Genomic DNA, 22,405 nt, shown 5'->3' with positions numbered 1-22,405 from the left:
TCCATCTCCCCCTCTCCATCTTCTCCATCTCCCCCTTTTCATTTCCCCCTCTCCATCTCCCCCTCCTCATCTTCTCCTCTCTATCTCCCCCTCTCCATCTTCCCCTTTCCCCCTCTCCATCTTCCCCTCTCCCCCTCTCCATCTTCTCCTCTCCATCTCTCCCTTCCATCTGTAGGCCAGCCCATTGTGTTCTGCAGAACACGACGCCTTCTGTTGTGAGACTAGCCAGGTCCCCTCCTCCCCCCCCCCCCCCCCCCCTATCTCCGCTTGTTAAATATCCTCAAATACAGGATTCCTTCCTCCTCGGCATCCATCTGCAATCCCCCCCCCCTTCTCTTCATTACTCTCTCTCTCTTTCTCTCTCGCTATTACTCTCTCTCACACTATCTCTCTCGGTCTCCTCAGTGGCCATACCATATGCTCATTATGAGCTCCCTGGATGCTCCATCCCTGGTGCAGTGGTGCCTGGCGGTTCAGAGGGAAGGCTGGGGAGAGATGCCCCCTTAAGGTGTGTGCCGCTGGGGCAGGCAGCCGTGGTGTAAGAAGAGGCATGGTGGTGGTGGTGCAGGGGTTGGATGGATGCCTCTGTATGAGTAGCACATCCCAGGGCTCTCTGAGCAACACTGAGGCTCTGCCAGATTTCGTATTACTGCATACGGCTCCAGAAAAAATCCCTGCTGCCTGTCAGAAAAGATACAGTAGTTCATCTAATACATGAACAATTATGTTTAAGTATTGCTCTGTGTGATCTTACATTCCTTTCTTTTTGGGGGTGAAGGGAGGGTTCAGCGTTATATGGCTGAGCCTCAGGCATCTCTACTTGCCTACCGCAGCTGAATCGTTGTTTGTTTTGCCAGTTGAATGCTCTTGAACGTACCATCTCTCTTCTGAGGAGAAGCAGGAGAAGCTCTGAGTTCAGAGGTCAGTTCCTATGGTATCTATGCGACCAATCCACCGTCGCGCTCTCTCTAGGAGCGTTACATCACTTAGCATTATGTGACTTTGCAGTAGACTCACTCAATCCATTACGTCTGACAAGCCGCGCTCAAGATGAAGTACTGTTCTGCAGCCGACCTCTCCATGATGCCTCTTTTATGGGGCTTTTAAAGGGTGATGCCCCTGCGTGGTCATTGTTTGCAAGCTTAAGTAGAAATATATTGGCTGTGACAAATAAAGACGAATAACCTGTCTTCCTGTTTCTATTATTGTCCTCCTCCTTCCCACTGAACTTTTAACAGGGCTGTGTTCAAGACGGGCACTGACTGTGTGAACTGGTTACCAACCACATAGCAATGGAGCTGAATGACTAGTTAGTAGATCTCTAGTAGATAGCCATGTAACTGAATGACTAGTTTGTAGATAGCCGTGTCACTGAATGACTAGTTAGTAGATCTCTAGTCGATAGCCGTGTCACTGAAGGACTAGTTAGTAGATCTCTAGTAGATAGCCATGTAAACTGAATGACTAGTTAGTAGATCTCTAGTAGATAGCCATGTCACTGAATGACTAGTTAGTAGATCTCTAGTAGATAGCCATATAAACTGAATGACTAGTTAGTAGATCTCTAGTAGATAGCCATGTAAACTGAATGACTAGTTAGTAGATCTCTAGTATATAGCCATGTCACTGAATGACTAGTTAGTAGATCTCTAGTAGATAGCCGTGTCACTGAAGGACTAGTTAGTAGATCTCTAGTAGATAGCCATGTCACTGAATGACTAGTTAGTAGATCTCTAGTATATAGCCATGTCACTGAATGACTAGTTAGTAGATCTCTAGTAGATAGCCATGTCACTGAATGACTAGTTAGTAGATCTCTAGTACATAGCCATGTAAACTGAATGACTAGTTAGTAGAAAGCCATGTCACTGAATGACTAGTTAGTAGATCTCTAGTAGATAGCCATGTAAACTGAATGACTAGTTAGTAGATGTCTAGTAGATAGCCATGTCACTTAATGACTAGTTAGTAGATCTCTAGTACATAGCCATGTAAACTGAATGACTAGTTAGTAGATGTCTAGTAGATAGCCATGTCACTTAATGACTAGTTAGTAGATCTCTAGTACATAGCCATGTAAACGGAATGACTAGTTAGTAGAAAGCCATGTCACTGAATGACTAGTTAGTAGATCTCTAGTAGATAGCCATGTAAACTGAATGACTAGTTAGTAGATGTCTAGTAGATAGCCATGTCACTTAATGACTAGTTAGTAGATCTCTAGTACATAGCCATGTAAACTGAATGACTAGTTAGTAGATGTCTAGTAGATAGCCATGTCACTTAATGACTAGTTAGTAGATCTCTAGTATGGTTTGTGTTGAATGTCTTGCAGATCTTCATCTGGATTAGAAACAAAGCCTTTTCATCCTTGACTATTTCACAAACTATAACAGTTACAGAGATGTGTTGTGTCTCTCCCAAAATAATAGATTCCTAAGCTCTAGTGGATGTGTGATGAGTGAGTGAACGACTGAGTGACAGTGATTATATTGATGTACTACTGTATATTCAGCTCATTTGATTGTTCAGGGCCCTGGCCAATCAGCCTGTTAATGTGGCTGATGCTCAGGCACATCATTATGTTTCCCTAGGGGGCCCCGCCTGACCAGCCATTATAATGCATATGGGGCCCCTTAGTCAGGGCTAGGGCACAATAAGCCTCCATCTAATGAAGTGTACACCACAGATCTGTGGGGCTAAATCCAGCAGCATGTACTGTAGTAACTATCTCCGCCAGAGTGCTCAATACTAATGTTATTACCCAAGAGGTCAGTCCATTTAGCCTCATCCAGTCTATCAGTACTCCCTAACACAGTGTTATGGAAGGGTACCAGTATTTAAAGAGAGCCCTATAATCAGTGTGCTGTGGTACCGTGGTACCCATCGCTTTGAAGAGAGAGGGTGTGGTTACGGTTGTGTTGTGTTTAGGTTGATTAGACAGGAGAGGAGAGGTTGTACAGTATGTCTGCTTGTTGACATGTGTCACGTTGGTATGAAGAATTTTGGAGACAGACGCAGGAGTTTTTATTATACCCCATATTACGGCGTGTCGTGAAAGGACGCGACGACCGTCCAAACCTTGAATAAATAACACACGGGCACGATGATTAACACACAGACCCGTAATCATCTGCACAATCCACAAGGGCACGAAAGCCAAAACACACTGCACAGCTACTCACACGCACCAACGGACACTGGGACAATAATCGACAAGACCATGGTGAACAAAGGGTACATATATACATATATACAAATACAATCAGTGGGAGTAAGGGCCAGGTGTGCGGATGAAGTTGGGCATCTGTGACAGACCCCCCCCCCCCCCCCTCCCCGCTCCTCCAGTGGCTGTCTATCCATGACAGCCCGTGTGGCCTCTGGTCCTCAGAATCCTACCTGTTGTGTCCAGCCTTGGCGGCCCCTCTCCTTCCTCCCTTTCTCTCCCTCCCGCCCTCCAAGCTCTGTGTGGTGATTACCAGTTAATTTGATGCCTCTAACCTTAGGAGCGCGACGTCGCTCTGCTCCCTTCATCCCTCCCTCAGCTCAGCTCCATCAAAAAGGATCCTGATGAGGCTTTAATGTGCATATGCTCCACTTCATTCAGCCCAACGAAGCCTCACTGCTTTTCACCAGGGTTTTTTTCTTCTTCTGTGCCTTTAGATTAATTTAACACCCCCCCCCCCAAAAAAATATTTACCTGCTTTTGAATTATTTATTTTTGTACCTGCTTTGAGTTGAAAGATTCTAATTAGATCCTGCCAACTGTTGTATTTAAAAGTGTTTGGGTATCTGAACCTTCTGGGTAATGATGGATGGTGTATTATACCATCTATTAGTGTAACAGTATAACTTTAGACCGTCCCCTCGCCCATACCCGGGCGCGAACCAGGGACCCTCTGCACACATCAACAACAGTCACCCACGAAGCATCGTTACCCATCGCTCCACAAAAGCCACACGGGCCCTTGCAGAGCAAGGGGAACTATGACTTCAAGGTCTCAGAGCAAGTGACGTCACCGATCGTAACGCTATTTAGCGCGCACCACCGCTAACTAAGCTAGCTGTTTCACATCCGTTACACTAGCCTGCTGCAAGTGGAATATAAACAGTAATATCAAGCCACAACTATTTATAACAGCCTTTATAAATACACACACATACATATTCCATTCATAATCCATTACACAGGTGGTACATAGAGAGTGGGACTGTGTCATAGGTGTGCGTGTCTTTGTGTGGTTGCGTGTGTGTGTGCGCACACACAGATTAACCTTGGGCATGTTTCTTCTTTTAGCCAACGCTGGGGCCTGCTATCCAAAACAAGGTAACTGAGTGGGCGAATGGCACCCCTGTTGTTCTCATGCTTAAAGCTCATTGATCTCCACTGTCAACCATTTCGTGTTTCACCCACCCCCCCCCCCCCCCCCCCCCCTCACCCCGGTGTTGTCTGTGTTGATTAGGGAGGTGATAGGATACCCTGGCTGTCGGGGAGACATGCGTCCTCAGAGCCCTGCTCTCTCCATTACATCTGTCTGCTATCTCCTCTGGAAGGATGGGGAGGGAGACTGGGATATTGAGGGAGGAGGAGGGGAGGAAGAGAGGAGGGGCGTGTTTAGATGAATGGAGAAAGATCAGTTAGGAAGTGGGACTGGAAGGGGGGTGGGAGGTCGGGGAGTTTTCTTTTTGCAGCTGCTCTCCATTTTGGAGAGGTCATTTTTCTCTCTGTGTCTTCAGAAAGCAATGAAAGGCACTTCAGATGACAAATAGGAGCAGAGAAATGGAATATCCTACAGAGAGAATTCTGCTCCATTCTTTTCTTTGATCTATTGCAGGAGCATCCCCCCCTCTAAAGTTGAAATACCAATAATCCTGCAGGGGGCAGGTGCTTTCTCTCTTCTGTTTGGTTTGTTTGGTGGCAATGAGCTCAACATCCCTCATCGCTTTCCTCTCTTCCTCTGTGTTCATCTGCCTGGGCAGACATCTGTGTGTCTGACTGCCTCTGTCTGTGTGTCTGTCTGCCTCTGTCTGTGTGTCTGTCTGCCTCTGTCTGTGTGTCTGTCTGCCTCTGTCTATGTGTCTGGATGTTTGTGTGCATGTATCCGCCTGCCTATCCTGTGTGTGGCGATCCACTTTCCACCATGCTACCCCCTCCCTCCCTCCCTCCCTCCCTCCCTCCCTCCCTCCCTCCCTCCTCCCTCCCTCCCTCCCTCCCTCCTTCTGTCCATCTCAGATCCCTCAGAGCGTGGTGGCGGTCACATGATCTCGAGGATGACCTTGAGTACCCGCGGGAGTACCGGACGCTGGGGAACGGGACGCGGCGTTTCTCCAACGTGGGTCTGGTGCACACCTCGGAGCACCGCCACACGGTCATCGCAGCCCAGAGCCTGGAGGCCCTTACCAACCTGCACAAGGTGGACATGAGTGCAAGAGGGACGCCTTCATGACCACCTGAAGAACAAGTACCCGCCCCAGCTGCAGCACCCCGGGCATCAGCACCACAACCCCCCTCGCCCTCACCCTCCCACGGCAGCATGAGGCAGCCTGACAGAGAGCGAGCCGCTCGCGAACAGGTAACACACACACACACCTACCTTTATTTTCCACTGCATGGTTAGGGTGGAGCTGGTTACAGTGCAGTAGTTTCAGATTGGTCTCTGGGTCTGTAGGTCTGTGGTGGATAACTGGGGCTGCTCTGTGTGAAGGATGATCAGTGTTCTCAGTCGGATGGTCGAGAGAGAGAGAGAGAGATCTGATGGCCCAGCATCACCTTGTTAGCAGTGTTTATCAGGCTGTCACAGCCCCAGTGAGTATGTTTGTCTTGACTGACAGTTTAGTCATCCAGCCTGTAGACCTTCTCATAGAGGGGCAGGGGGCCTCACTGGGCATGACCCCCCATCTATCTCTCTCCCCCTCTCTCTCTCCATCTCTCTCACTCTCTCTCTCTCTCACCCTCTCTCACCCCTCTCACCCTCTCTCACCCTCTCTCACCCTCCCTCTGGTGTTCCTTCCATCAAGTAACATAATATAGTATATTCATTATTTGCTATTTTACTCTCCCTTTTCTGCAAATCACCTATTCCATATATTCTCTCTCTCTCTCTCTCTCTCTCTCTCTCTCTCTCTCTCTCTCTCTCTCTCTCTCTCTCTCTCTCTCTCTCTCTCTCTCTCTCTCTCTCTCTCTCTCTCTCTCTCTCTCTCTCTCTCTCTCTCTCTCTCTCTCTCTCTCTCTCTCTCTCTCTCTCTCTCTCTGTGTGTGTGTGTGTCAAGAGGCAAAGACAAAGTAATCACAAGAGCTTTGGAAGAATGGGAGGGAGAGAGCGAGAAAATGGGAGGGTGGGTGAGAGAAAGGTGGAGTCCATAGTTCCCACAGAAACTCTCCCTAAAATGGAAAGCGGTGATATCACATTGCAAAGGTCAGGCTGGAGAGAGGGAAGGATAGAGAGAGAGAGAGAGAGAGAGAGAGAGAGGAGAGAGAGAGAGTTACAAATCCTAAATCGCCAGGATATCGTCATCGGGGCACGAGGGCGAGAGCAGCAAAGTCTGGAATTCCTTGTCATCTACTGGTTGTGCATGCAATCGTCTGGGTGAAACATGGACAGGGGGGAGGAGGGGACAGAGAGAGAGAGAAAAAGAGGGGAGGGAAAGAGGGAGCAGCAGAAGAACCAGTCAACCAGCCTGCTAGTCAATTAGCCAGAAGCCAGCGGGAGAGAGACAGCCACCACCCATCTGCGAAGGAGTTAATCGCCTGGTGTTGTAATGAATTAATAAAAGAGTTTCCGCCGCATGTGCCGGAGAGAGGGAGGGGAGAAAGAGAGAGCCAGAGGGAGAGAGGTAGGGGAGGGGGAAAGAGAGAGCCAGAGGGAGCGGAGGGGAGAAAGAGACAGCCAGAGGGAGAGAGGTAGGGGAGGGGAGAAAGAGAGAGCCAGAGGGAGGAGAGACTGACAAAGCGGTATGAGGATCCTCTGCACCTGACGGAGGGAAAGGACAGCCTGGTGTGACTGGAGAGGAGAGAGGACAGGAGAGGAGAACAGGTGAGAGCAGGGGGAGGACGGGGGGTGTTTAGTGAGGGAGGAGTGCGTTTAGATCTGGGGGGGAGTCTCGTATGTCAAGGCAGGGCTGATCTATGTTGTGGTTGTTGTGGGGACAGGCTCCATGCGTTTGGCAGCTGTAAGGCAGGCATTCTGGTAGAGTGTATGTACAGTATGTGTTTGTGTACAGGTGTGTGGGTACATGTGAATAATAGTGACAGATTGAGGAATAGAACGAGAGAGACTGACTGAGTGAGAGAATGACGGAATGAGAGGGGCGGGGGGTGGAGGAGGGGTGTAGGAAGGAGAGGAAAGGGGAGAGCGCAGTCTGCTTTGCATGCAGGTCAGGCAGTGCGGCGCTCCAGTCTGTGAGGCTCTGTTCCTTCTGTCGAAGAACCCCTGCCTGTCTACGGCCCTCTCCTGCACGTGTGAGTGTGTGTGTGTGTGTGTGTGTGTGTGTGTGTGTTGTGTGTGTGTGTGTGTGTGTGTGTGTGTGTGTGTATGCATATGTTTACGCTAGACAGTGAGGCAGGGATGCTGTGGGGGTTGCGGTGTATGTCAGTGTGTGTGTGTGTGTGTTTTGCTGTGGGGGTTGTGTCAGTATGTGTGTGTGTGTGTGTTTGTGTTTGTATGTGTACGCCGTGGCAGGGGAGAGATGGGAGGGGAGAGGGAGGAGGGATACAGCATACATTTAACCCCTGGTCCTCACCTCTAATTCCACATGGAGGTGCAGGCAGATCTGTGACCTGAAACACGTTGGGTAGTAAATATGTAACGCAGCAGGAGTATGTATTACCTGGGGGGTTGAAGATGTTTCAGCTTAGTACTAGGGATGCTGGTGGAGTCATACTGTATGTATTAGCTAGTATGGTAGACTGGTGTGTGGTGACTATGATCAATCTGGGACTGAGGAGGTGGATGCAGATTGTTGACTCGCCTGGGTATGCTGAGAGGGGTTTGGCACAGAGTAGGATTTTTGAGGGGGGTTCATTTATTTTCAATTAGTATACTGTATGTAAAGGTTATGATTGGTCAGAAACTATACTTCAAGGTAAACAAAACGGCTTTATATTACTGAGCGCATAGTGTTGTCGTTAGAACCCTCTGACCTGTGCTATCTACCACACGGCAGCACTATTTGCGACTCAAAGTCCAATCTGTAGGATGGCCAATCAAGGTGCAGTTCAAACAACAACAGGAGCTGAAGTGGTGGAGGAAGAGAGGCTGTTTACTCTGACCTTAGATCTGTAAACAAGACTCATTACACCACAGTCCACAGACACAGGCACATGCCCAATAAACATTCTCACATTACTAGTCTGTGAGGGAAAAAAACATCATTCAGGAGTTATTCACTTGCAGAAATGTGTCTGTCTGTCTGTCTGTCTGTTCGTTCCAGGGTTGTCAGGGGCAACCCTAAAGCCCAGGCAGTCTAGACTGAATGACTGACTGACACATGAGCAGGTAGAATCTAACCCAGCCCATCCCACAGGCAATAGAGCCTACCTCCTAGTACAGTCATGACCTACTTTCCACATGGACACACACACATTTCCATCCTGCTGACACACACAAAGGCACAAAGCTTTGGTTCACCTGACCGCCAACACAAAACCAGTAGAATGGACTAGAAGTCACTTATAGAACAGAGGGAAATGAGAGAGGCCAAGAGTGTGAACTGAATGTGTTCTATAGTAGACTTTAGTGACATCACAACGTTATCTTATAGAGATGTGTTTTTACGTTAGTAACATTCAGCTCCCCAGTAAAGGAAGCTCAGGTTTGGGCCGATTCCCATTTATTTTGCGTCAGTGTAAGCAAAACTCTGTCTCCCTGGATCTGACCGTTCTCGCCAGTTCTGACAGTGCTAGACATTACAATGAACTCAATCCCAACATTTAATTTCAACACATGCCCCATCCATCCTGTAATGTCGAGAGAAGGTGAACTGATCAGGGAGGCTCATCTGCATATGTAATCAGCAGCCACCTATGTGGTTCAGGGAACCAGAGGAAGTTCCAGACTGTCGCTGTAGTTGTTTAGCCTTGTGTGTGTTGTATAGCTGATTCCTGTCACAAACAGGTCTGGTAACAGGCTAGTTGTTGTTGCCATGGCAAGGCATATTGCCGCTGTCCTGTGGGCATACACTGTCCCTCTCTCATGGGTTATACAGGGAAAACAGAGAACGGTATACAGTGGACAGAGCGCAGAGATCCAGGGTCAGTTTGAAGCTGTGGGTATAGGTGTTGCCATGGCAGGGAGTCATGGCGGTGCCACCCAGTGCCCTGTGGTTGTATATTGTTCCTCTCTCCAGGTCATCACTTAGTCTGGACTGAATCATAAAAAATTCAGCTCCATTGATCAGCATGGGGTGTAGAAGTAGCTACTATTGTATCAGTGTGCCTGCCTGCCCTGTACACCAGGCTGCCTCCTTAGTCCATAGCCAGGCCCTGCAGGACTGTTTAACACGGTGTCAATGAGAGAGATAGAGGGAGGAACACCTTAGGCTTAGAGAGACTGGCATCACGTAGGTCAGGGGGGGATTCCCACCAGCCATAACCAGCTCTCCAACTAGCTAGCTGACACGTTTTTCATAGTTAAATGAATGTCGCTCATCTATTATAAATGACCACGCTGGGTGAGAGACAGACGTGGGAGAGGATAAAGTAACAGTCAGTTGCAAATGATCTCTTGCTGGTGTCCATAATAAAAATATGATGAGGCGATATCGAAAGGAAAGACTGAGAAAGAGAAACTAGCCGACGATGATAAATCAAATGAAGAAAACCTAGGCTACCTGTCATTTTGTCCTATCCTCACGCCGGTGGATATATGGCAGCAGGGAAACCGGTCACTCCGGTAAATGAACTGGAAATTGCCTGCAGGGAAGGATACGGAACTATAATAAGAGTTTAGATTTGGGATCAAAATTCATAAACTGTCGCCATCTTTTTAATTTACATATGATTGTGAGGCGTTTCCAGGCCGTTGGAAGCCTGACCTGCTTTATAGCGCACGGTGGTTATTATATTTTAATGGAAAGAACTTCCTCGGGCCTAGACTAGCATGTGTCACAGTAGAGAGGGGCAAAGGGAGGGAGAGGAGGACAAAAGGAAAGAGGAGGGAGAGGCAGTGAGGTAGTGGGTTAGGTAGAGAATATCAGATGGATAGAGAGAGAGAGGCAGGTGCAGCGAGGGAGCAAAAAGGAAGAGAAAAGAAGAGAGAGAGGGGGCCTGTCTGCCGATGGATGATGGTGAAGTCTGGGAGACAGGCCAACATCTGAACGACTGACAGAGTGGCCTGTTTAATTCAATTTCACTTCTTTCACTTAATCCTGTCAAACGGCACAGCCTGTAGCTGGGTCCTACTTGGTTTGAGTTGCAACATTACATTCACAAACAGATCCACCCCATCCTCTCCTGCCCACATCCACAACACCTAATGTTAATCACTTACTAAGAACATTGTAACCTTCTTGTTGTATTAACGATTCCCTTAATGGGCTGTCAATATGCCCTGTGTTGGCTCTGATGCAGGATAATGACATGATGCTTGGGATAGTGTGTGTGTGTGTGTGTGTGTGTGTGTGTGTGTGTGTGTGGGGGGGGGGGGGGGGGGGGGGGGGGGGGAGTGGGCTAGTAGGATGTGTGCAGCATATTTTGGTCTGGGAATGGTCCCACTTCTAAGAGCATTCGATGCTGGTGTGTCACTGTCAAGGGCTTTTGGGGTACCTATTTCAGCCACTCTCTCTACCGTTCCTCTTCCCTCCATCTCGTTATACATCGCTCCCTCTGTCTCTTGTCCTCTCTCTCCCTCACCCATCATGCAATTTCCCAGAGAGTTGATTTCATTGTTGTCAGATACCTGAGAGTAAATGTCTAACACTTCTCTCCCCCCTTTTTCTCCCTCTTTCTATCGCACTCTCTTTTCTTTTCTCTCTTTCTTTTTCTCTCTCCCCCAGCAACAACCCAACTACTGGAGCTTTAAGGTCAGTGCTGTAAGTGACAGTGTTACTGTGTCAGTTTGGGTTTCTCCATCCACTGTGGTGTGTGTGTGTGTGTGTGTGTGTGTGTGTGTGTGTGTGTGTGTGTGTGTGTGTGTGGCACATCTCCTATGGCTCCTATGGCACATCTCTCTCTCTGCCTGGTTTCTGTAGCAGCCCTGTGCCCGTCGTACCGCTGGCACGCAGACTCTCAGCTGGAATCTCTCGAGTCTCAGGCGGCAGCAGCAGCTTAAAGCCTTCAAGCTCCGTTTACTCTGCAGGAAACGATTCTCCCAGGATTAATGCCACCTCAGTCAGTCAGCTAGTGCCTAGTGCTAATGGCTAACATCCATGTGACCTTGCTAGAGTATTACTCAGGCTAACTGAGACGTTAAGAAGAAATTACAGTGCCTTGTTGCATTGTGGAAATGTTACTTTGACATTTCTCAGACGTCCTTCTATATTACTGACAGGCTTTGAGGTTAGATATGCTGTATTTAGGAGAAATGTACAGTTATATGGCATGTATTATTTCTGTTCTGGCTTGCCTGCGGATACATCAGTGAGGGTATATCTGGCTTGCCTGTGGATACATCCGTGAGGGTATATCTGGCTTGCCTGCGGATACATCAGTGAGGGTATATCTGTCTTGCCTGCGGATACATCAGTGAGGGTATATCTGTCTTGCCTGCGGATACATCCGTGAGGGTATATCTGTCTTGCCTGCGGATACATCAGTGAGGGTATATCTGGCTTGCCTGCGGAGACATCAGTGAGGTTATATCTGGCTTGCCTGCGGATACATCAGTGAGGGTATATCTGTCTTGCCTGCGGATACATCAGTGAGGGTATATCTGTCTTGCCTGCGGATACATCAGTGAGGGTATATCTGTCTTGCCTGCGGATACATCAGTGAGGGTATATCTGTCTTGCCTGCGGATACATCAGTGAGGGTATATCTGTCTTGCGTGCGAGTGTCATGCTGTGGATCTATGTGAGCTGGCATGGTTTACGGTGTGTTGAGGGTTATGTTTCATAGATGTTGTCTGGAGGCTGCTGAGGCACAGCATGGATCTACACAGAGAGGCTTTCAGGAAGTATTGTCATCTGTGTGGGAAGAGGCCTCGTCTGAGGTTTACGCTTCCCTGAAATATCATCCGGACAGGGTGGAAATGTTACCAGATATCAATATCCAGATCCCTGACCCATCTACCCCAGAGCTATGTAATTATTACAATATTCAGATCCCTGACCCATCTACCCCAGAGCTATGTAATTATTACAATATTCAGATCCCTGACCCATCTACCCCACAACTATGTAATTATTACAATATCCAGATCCCTGACCCATCTACCCCACAACTATGTAATTATTACAATATCCAGATCCCTGACCCATCTACCCCAGAGCTATGTAATTATTACAATATCTAGATCCCTGACCCATCTACCCCACAACTATGTAATTATTACAATATCCAGATCCCTGACCCATCTACCCCAGAGCTATGTAATTATTACAATATCTAGATCCCTGACCCATCTACCCCACAACTATGTAATTATTACAATATCCAGATCCCTGACCCATCTACCCCACAACTATGTAATTATTACAATATCCAGATCCCTGACCCATCTACCCCAGAGCTATGTAATTATTACAATATCCAGATCCCTGACCCATCTACCCCACAACTATGTAATTCTTACAATATCCAGATCCCTGACCCATCTACCCCAGAGCTATGTAATTATTACAATATCTAGATCCCTGACCCATCTACCCCACAACTATGTAATTATTACAATATCTAGATCCCTGACCCATCTACCCCACAACTATGTAATTATTACAATATCTAGATCCCTGACCCATCTACCCCAGAGCTATGTAATTATTACAATATCTAGATCCCTGACCCATCTACCCCACAACTATGTAATTATTACAATATCTAGATCCCTGACCCATCTACCCCAGAGCTATGTAATTATTACAATATCTAGATCCCTGACCCATCTACCCCAGAGCTATGTAATTATTACAATATCTAGATCCCTGACCCATCTACCCCAGAGCTATGTAATTATTACAATATCTAGATCCCTGACCCATCTACCCCACAACTATGTAATTATTACAATATCTAGATCCCTGACCCATCTACCCCAGAGCTATGTAATTATTACAATATCCAGATCCCTGACCCATCTACCCCAGAGCTATGTAATTATTACAATATCCAGATCCCTGACCCATCTACCCCAGAGCTATGTAATTATTACAATATCCAGATCCCTGACCCATCTACCCCACAACTATGTAATTATTACAATATCCAGATCCCTGACCCATCTACCCCAGAGCTATGTAATTATTACAATATCTAGATCCCTGACCCATCTACCCCAGAGCTATGTAATTATTACAATATCCAGATCCCTGACCCATCTACCCCAGAGCTATGTAATTATTACAATATCCAGATCCCTGACCCATCTACCCCACAACTATGTAATTATTACAATATCCAGATCCCTGACCCATCTACCCCAGAGCTATGTAATTATTACAATATCCAGATCCCTGACCCATCTACCCCACAACTATGTAATTCTTACAATATCCAGATCCCTGACCCATCTACCCCAGAGCTATGTAATTATTACAATATCCAGATCCCTGACCCATCTACCCCACAACTATGTCATTATTACAATATCTAGATCCCTGACCCATCTACCCCAGAGCTATGTAATTATTACAATATCCAGATCCCTGACCCATCTACCCCAGAGCTATGTAATTATTACAATATCCAGATCCCTGACCCATCTACCCCAGAGCTATGTCATTATTACAATATCCAGATCCCTGACCCATCTACCCCACAACTATGTAATTATTACAATATCCAGATCCCTGACCCATCTACCCCAGAGCTATGTAATTATTACAATATCTAGATCCCTGACCCATCTACCCCAGAGCTATGTAATTATTACAATATCCAGATCCCTGACCCATCTACCCCAGAGCTATGTAATTATTACAATATCCAGATCCCTGACCCATCTACCCCACAACTATGTAATTATTACAATATCCAGATCCCTGACCCATCTACCCCAGAGCTATGTAATTATTACAATATCCAGATCCCTGACCCATCTACCCCACAACTATGTAATTCTTACAATATCCAGATCCCTGACCCATCTACCCCAGAGCTATGTAATTATTACAATATCCAGATCCCTGACCCATCTACCCCACAACTATGTCATTATTACAATATCTAGATCCCTGACCCATCTACCCCAGAGCTATGTAATTATTACAATATCCAGATCCCTGACCCATCTACCCCAGAGCTATGTAATTATTACAATATCCAGATCCCTGACCCATCTACCCCAGAGCTATGTCATTATTACAATATCCAGATCCCTGACCCATCTACCCCACAACTATGTAATTATTACAATATCCAGATCCCTGACCCATCTACCCCACAACTATGTAATTCTTACAATATCCAGATCCCTGACCCATCTACCCCACAACTATGTAATTATTACAATATCCAGATCCCTGACCCATCTACCCCAGAGCTATGTAATTCTTACAATATCTAGATCCCTGACCCATCTACCCCAGAGCTATGTAATTATTACACTATCCAGATCCCTGACCCATCTACCCCAGAGCTATGTAATTCTTACAATATCTAGATCCCTGACCCATCTACCCCAGAGCTATGTAATTCTTACAATATCCAGATCCCTGACCCATCTACCCCAGAGCTATGTAATTCTTACAATATCTAGATCCCTGACCCATCTACCCCACAACTATGTAATTCTTACAATATCCAGATCCCTGACCCATCTACCCCAGAGCTATGTAATTCTTACAATATCCAGATCCCTGACCCATCTACCCCAGAGCTATGTAATTCTTACACTATCCAGATCCCTGACCCATCTACCCCACAACTATGTCATTATTACAATATCCAGATCCCTGACCCATCTACCCCAGAGCTATGTAATTATTACAATATCTAGATCCCTGACCCATCTACCCCAGAGCTATGTAATTATTACAATATCCAGATCCCTGACCCATCTACCCCAGAACTATGTAATTATTACAATATCCAGATCCCTGACCCATCTACCCCACAACTATGTAATTATTACAATATCTAGATCCCTGACCCATCTACCCCACAACTATGTAATTATTACAATATCCAGATCCCTGACCCATCTACCCCAGAGCTATGTAATTATTACAATATCTAGATCCCTGACCCATCTACCCCACAACTATGTAATTATTACAATATCTAGATCCCTGACCCATCTACCCCACAACTATGTAATTATTACAATATCCAGATCCCTGACCCATCTACCCCAGAGCTATGTAATTATTACAATATCTAGATCCCTGACCCATCTACCCCACAACTATGTAATTCTTACAATATCCAGATCCCTGACCCATCTACCCCAGAGCTATGTAATTATTACAATATCTAGATCCCTGACCCATCTACCCCACAACTATGTAATTATTACAATATCTAGATCCCTGACCCATCTACCCCACAACTATGTAATTATTACAATATCCAGATCCCTGACCCATCTACCCCAGAGCTATGTAATTATTACAATATCTAGATCCCTGACCCATCTACCCCACAACTATGTAATTATTACAATATCCAGATCCCTGACCCATCTACCCCAGAGCTATGTAATTATTACAATATCTAGATCCCTGACCCATCTACCCCAGAGCTATGTAATTATTACAATATCCAGATCCCTGACCCATCTACCCCAGAGCTATGTAATTATTACAATATCTAGATCCCTGACCCATCTACCCCACAACTATGTAATTATTACAATATCTAGATCCCTGACCCATCTACCCCACAACTATGTAATTATTACAATATCTAGATCCCTGACCCATCTACCCCAGAGCTATGTAATTATTACAATATCTAGATCCCTGACCCATCTACCCCAGAGCTATGTAATTCTTACAATATCTAGATCCCTGACCCATCTACCCCACAACTATGTAATTATTACAATATCTAGATCCCTGACCCATCTACCCCAGAGCTATGTAATTATTACAATATCTAGATCCCTGACCCATCTACCCCACAACTATGTAATTATTACAATATCCAGATCCCTGACCCATCTACCCCACAACTATGTAATTATTACAATATCCAGATCCCTGACCCATCTACCCCAGAGCTATGTAATTATTACAATATCCAGATCCCTGACCCATCTACCCCACAACTATGTAATTATTACAATATCTAGATCCCTGACCCATCTACCCCACAACTATGTAATTATTACAATATCCAGATCCCTGACCCATCTACCCCAGAGCTATGTAATTATTACAATATCCAGATCCCTGACCCATCTACCCCACAACTATGTCATTATTACAATATCCAGATCCCTGACCCATCTACCCCACAACTATGTAATTATTACAATATCCAGATCCCTGACCCATCTACCCCACAACTATGTAATTATTACAATATCCAGATCCCTGACCCATCTACCCCAGAGCTATGTAATTATTACAATATCCAGATCCCTGACCCATCTACCCCACAACTATGTAATTATTACAATATCCAGATCCCTGACCCATCTACCCCACAACTATGTAATTATTACAATATCCAGATCCCTGACCCATCTACCCCACAACTATGTCATTATTACAATATCCAGATCCCTGACCCATCTACCCCACAACTATGTAATTATTACAATATCCAGATCCCTGACCCATCTACCCCACAACTATGTAATTATTACAATATCCAGATCCCTGACCCATCTACCCCAGAGCTATGTAATTATTACAATATCCAGATCCCTGACCCATCTACCCCACAACTATGTAATTATTACAATATCCAGATCCCTGACCCATCTACCCCAGAGCTATGTAATTATTACAATATCTAGATCCCTGACCCATCTACCCCAGAGCTATGTAATTCTTACAATATCTAGATCCCTGACCCATCTACCCCAGAGCTATGTAATTATTACAATATCTAGATCCCTGACCCATCTACCCCACAACTATGTAATTATTACAATATCTAGATCCCTGACCCATCTACCCCAGAGCTATGTAATTATTACAATATCTAGATCCCTGACCCATCTACCCCAGAGCTATGTAATTATTACAATATCTAGATCCCTGACCCATCTACCCCAGAGCTATGTAATTATTACAATATCTAGATCCCTGACCCATCTACCCCACAACTATGTAATTATTACAATATCCAGATCCCTGACCCATCTACCCCACAACTATGTAATTATTACAGTGTCCAAAAAAAGCTTTAAAAACCCCTCTCACGTCGAGACATATTTTTTTTTTGCGCTCCCAACAAGCTCTAATCAGAGGCTGTCAGGCAAGCGGTTTTCTTGGAATGACTTCCTGCAGCTATTGGACAGTCATCAAATCGCTGTCACAATATTCGATTTTCTCTTCATTTTTCTACTTCCATGACTATGTGGAACTATTATTTTCACACCCTTGATCAAGTGCTCGCCTAATAATGCTTGCCCACTTTTCCAGTGCTCTTCCACATTAATGACATCACGGTGTCTAAATATGGAGATTAATATAATTAAAAGCCTACTGATTGAGTCACATTCTCAACAGGCTGAATTAGACAGAATTAAAGTGAAGGAGGAGAACAGGTGATAAGATGAAGAGGTAGAAGAAGAGGTAGAATCCAGCCCGATGGAGATTATTCTGCTGTATGGATCAGACCTGGGTTCAAATACAATTTCAAAATAAATTTTCAGATGACCTTTTTATTTTTTTATTTTTAAACAAGCAGTTGAATATTGGAATGCATTTCGAAATACACTTGGAAAGTATCTGAAAATGCTCAAATACACTGACTCAAATTGTCACGCCTTGACCTTAGAGATGCTTTTTTATTCTCTATTTTGGTTAGGTCAGGGTGTGACTAGGGTGGGTACTCTAGTTTTTGTATTTCTATGTTGGCCTGGTATAGTTCCCAATCAGAGGCAGCTGTCTATCGTTGTCTCTGATTGAGGATCATATTTAGGCAGCCTTTTTCCACCTGTTGTGTGTGGGATCTTGATTTTGTATTGTAGCTTTAGCCCTACAAAGCTGAATGTTTCGTTTGTTACTCTTTCTTGTTTTGTGCCGGTTATCATTAATAAAAAATGATTAACCTACCCCACGCTGCATCTTGGTCCGACCATCCTTCCAACAACGATCGTTACACAAATAAACTCCCATGCATTTAACCCAGGTATTTGAACATATTATTTGAACTTAAGTAAAAGTACTTGTTTGGGCTGTGTATTTGAAAATACTCAAACACACTGTTACGGTTTTCTTCCTGGGAAGGAGAGGAGGACCAAAATGCAGTGTGGTTATGGTGGAACATCTTTAATAAAGATGATAACGTGAACAATATACATCTACAAAATAAGAAAACGTGGCAAAACCAAAACAGTCCTAACTGGTGCAAAACACAGAGACAGGAAACAATCACCCACGAAATACCCAAAGAATATGGCTGCCTAAATATGGTTCCCAATCAGAGACAACGATAAACACCTGCCTCTGATTGAGAACCACTCTAGGCAACCATAGACTTACCTAGAATACTACACTGAACACAACCCCATCGATCTACAAAACCCCTAGACAACACATAATCACCCATGTCACACCCTGACCTAACCACAATAATAAAGAAAACACAGAATACTAAGGCCAGGGCGTGACACACACAGAAAAAAAAGTTAAGAGGTTAAATAACAAATACTCAAACACACATGTATTTGAACCCAGATCTGGTATGTATGTATTCTACTGGCCTGGCCCCTTTTCTATTTTTCCTAGGCAAAGAAGACTACCAGCCATCTCAGGCGTCATCCCCCCTCCCTAGAGTACGCCATTTTCTTCACTCTCCTGCCTAGCGAGCAGATCGCATCAGCGAACAATCCAGTGCAATTTGGCAGAGCAATTTCTTCCATGCATTGATGACTCCCCGTATTATAAAGAGACTGAGCTCGGCCAAGGGGGGGGGGGGGGGGGGGGGCTGAGAGATAGACGGTGCGAGTGAAAGCCAGAGATAGAGGGAAAAAGTAAGTGAGGAGTAAGAGGGAGGTAGATTGATTTATTATGGGGGGTAATTTTTGTTTCCAATTTTCGCGGAACGGCCGTAGGCTTGCTTGTTTTCTAGGCTCTTCTCTACCTGTTTGGTGAAATAGCACAAAGTGTGGGGAGAGAGCGAGTGTGTGTGAGAGCAGGGCTGTACAAACAGACATAGACTGCAACAGGAGGAGGAGTAGAGGGGTGTAGAGGGGTGCTCGGCTGCTGTGAGAGCTGTCCAGAAACAGAGGTGTTGACATAGAGAGACACAGACAGCCGGAATGAGAAGCTACTTTTGAGACGGATGAAAAACTGATGGCGCTCTGAGGGGTGTGAGCGACAGAGCGGGAAAGGAAGGGGAAAGATGGCACAGAGAGCGAGATTGTAGAGAGAGAGATGGGGCGGGAAAGGAGAAATACGTGCACTGATTATACAAAACATTAACAACACCTGCTCTTTCCATGACAGACTGACCAGGTGAATCCAGGTGAAGGCTATGATCCCTTATTGATGTCACCTGTTAAATCCACTTCAATCAGTGTAGATGAAGGGGAGGAGACAGGTTAAAGAAGGATTTTTAAGCCTTGAGACAATTGAGACATGGATTGTGTATGTGTGCCATTCAGAGGGTGAATGGGAAAGACAAAAGATTGAAGGGCCTTTGAACAGGGTATGGTAGTAGGTGCCAGACACACTGGTTTGTGTCAAGAACTGCAACGCTGCTGGGTTTTTCACGCTCAACAGTTTCCCGTGAGTGTCAAGAATGGTCCGCCACCCAAAGCACACACAGTCAACTTAACACACCTGCGGGAGCATTGAATTCAACATGGACCAGCATCCCTGTGGATCCCTTTTGACAGTCCATGCCCCGATGAATTGAGGCTGTTCTGAGGGCTACTCAATATTAGTAAGGAGTTCCTAATGTTTGGTACGGTCAGTGTACGAACAAGGAAAGGTGGCTGAAAAGTGGTTGAAAAGGCCAGAGAATGGAAGGGGGATAGAATAAGAAGAGAGAGAGGTATGAGGAGTGTGATGTAAGTCAGTTAAAACCACTTGAGGTCGATGTCCGTGCCCACGCGGAAATCCAATTAGCATGATAAAAAAACATTGCCATAAAAATCCATCAGTTTAAACTAGAGATACCTGTTTTTTTTTGCATTGGATGTGTCTCAATCCACTGCATCCGCCTATGTCGCACTTCCGCATCTGTGGTGAAAGAGCTAGAGCGGTGTTTGTCAGACCATGAGGCCTCCCGGAAATCGGTCTTCTTACAAAAATCGTTAGTTTTCCTCTACAACCCCCGTAAGCGTATTGGGGTTCGTCTAAAGTCGGTTCAGCCCATCTGACAACTTCTGTCTAGCATCCAAACAGTAATGACCCCTCTGTGGAAAGGTGAGACTCACAAACACGTACATGTTGGTTATTTTCCTCTAAGCCTCACAAGACTTGTCTGAAAGTCCCCTGGTACCAGTTGAAAAAAGGTATGGAAGTATGTATGAAGACTGATTAGTGCCAAAAATAAGGTGTTAAATACATGTAAAAAAATAATGATCATGTTTCCTGGACTTTCTTATATCTCTCAGATACTTCCTTTAGTTTTTTGGGGAGGGACTATATGTTGTTCCATGTAGTGAATCTGTAATGCAATGTACAGTATGGGCTAATAGCAGTAATGAAATGTACAGTATGGGCTAATAGCAGTAATGAAAAGTACAGTATGGGCTAATAGCAGTAATGAAATGTACAGTATGGGCTAATAGCAGTAATGAAATGTACAGTATGGGCTAATAGCAGTAATGAAATGTACAGTATGGGCTAATAGCAGTAATGAAATGTACAGTATGGGCTAATAGCAGTAATGAAATGTACAGTATGGGCTAATAGCAGTAATGAAAAGTACAGTATGGGCTAATAGCAGTAATGAAATGTACAGTATGGGCTAATAGCAGTAATGAAATGTACAGTATGGGCTAATAGCAGTAATGAAAAGTACAGTATGGGCTAATAGCAGTAATGAAATGTACAGTATGGGCTAATAGCAGTAATGAAATGTACAGTATGGGCTAATAGCAGTAATGAAATGTACAGTATGGGCTAATAGCAGTAATGAAATGTACAGTATGGGCTAATAGCAGTAATTCCAAATAAACTTTTTCATCAAATAAAATGTATTTATTTTGATACATCAGTGGTTCTTAAAATTCAATCTGTGACCTTCTTACAACAATTCCATTTGGCTTAGCAGAACCCCCCAGCCCATCTTAGACAAGGCTTAGACTCTTATGGGTTAATAAGTGTCTCTCTAGCAACTATCCCTGGTGAGACAGATTCTTCTCAGATCTGAGAATAGTGAGAATGTCTCTTTCTGACTAATAAACTCTCAGTGGAATGTCTTATCACTTATCGCCATGGTAATTAACAGCTAAAGAGAAACCAGAGACCATCACCCCCTGTCATGTGATCCTGGTGGACTGGACTCCAACAGCATTTTTTTCTGTGTGGCCTTGCTCCCAACTGTTAACTTCAGCCTCTCAACCTATAACAAGCACTTAACCACAATCACGACACTGACCTTCAACCTGACCCACTCTGGGTATGTACAAGAGACAAAATAAACTCAGCAAAAAAAGATATGTCCCTTTTTCAGGACCCTGTCTTTCAAAGATAACTCATAAAAATTCAAATAACTTTACAGATCTTCATTGTAAATGGTTTTAACACTGTTTCCCATGCTTGTTCAGTGAACCGTAAACAATTAATGAACATGCACCTGTGGAACGGTCGTTAAGACACTAACAGCTTACAGACGGTAGGCAATTAAGGTCACAGTTATGAAAACTTAGGACACTAAAGAGGCCTTTCTACTCACTCTGAAAAACACCAAAAGAAAGATGCACAGGGTCCCTGCTCACCTGTGTGAACGTGCCTTAGGCATGCTGCAAGGAGGCATGAGGACTGCAGATGTGGCCAGGGCAATAAATTGCAATGTCCGTACTGTGAGACGCCTAAGACAGCGCTACAGGGAGACAGGAGGGACAGATGATCGTCCTCGCAGTGGCAGACCATGTGTAACAACATCTGCACAGGATCGGTACATCTGAACAGCACACCTGTGAGACAGGTACAGGAAGGCAACAACAACTGCCCGAGTTAC

At 45.1% G+C, this 22,405-nt stretch overlaps 1 protein-coding gene across 1 annotated transcript in view; it reads left to right on the top strand.

Moving 5' to 3' along the window:
* The first annotated feature begins 5,244 nt into the window (after positions 1–5,244).
* The window catches only part of LOC110486281 (SRC kinase signaling inhibitor 1), a 58,569-nt gene continuing 41,408 nt past the window's right edge, over positions 5,245–22,405 (top strand). Inside the window, 5 exon segments of the mRNA XM_090196344.1 lie at positions 5,245–5,266; positions 5,269–5,425; positions 5,427–5,509; positions 5,512–5,573; positions 10,993–11,019. Coding sequence (XP_090052470.1) covers positions 5,260–5,266; positions 5,269–5,425; positions 5,427–5,509; positions 5,512–5,573; positions 10,993–11,019 — 336 coding nt within the window. The 5' untranslated portion in view covers positions 5,245–5,259.

Source organism: Oncorhynchus mykiss, chromosome 13 (assembly GCF_057628025.1).
Source record: "Oncorhynchus mykiss isolate SJ-2025 chromosome 13, ASM5762802v1, whole genome shotgun sequence".
Lineage (NCBI taxonomy): Eukaryota > Metazoa > Chordata > Actinopteri > Salmoniformes > Salmonidae > Oncorhynchus > Oncorhynchus mykiss.
The sequence above is the reverse complement of the archived record's forward strand: the minus strand, read 5'-3'. Positions and strand labels throughout refer to the sequence as shown.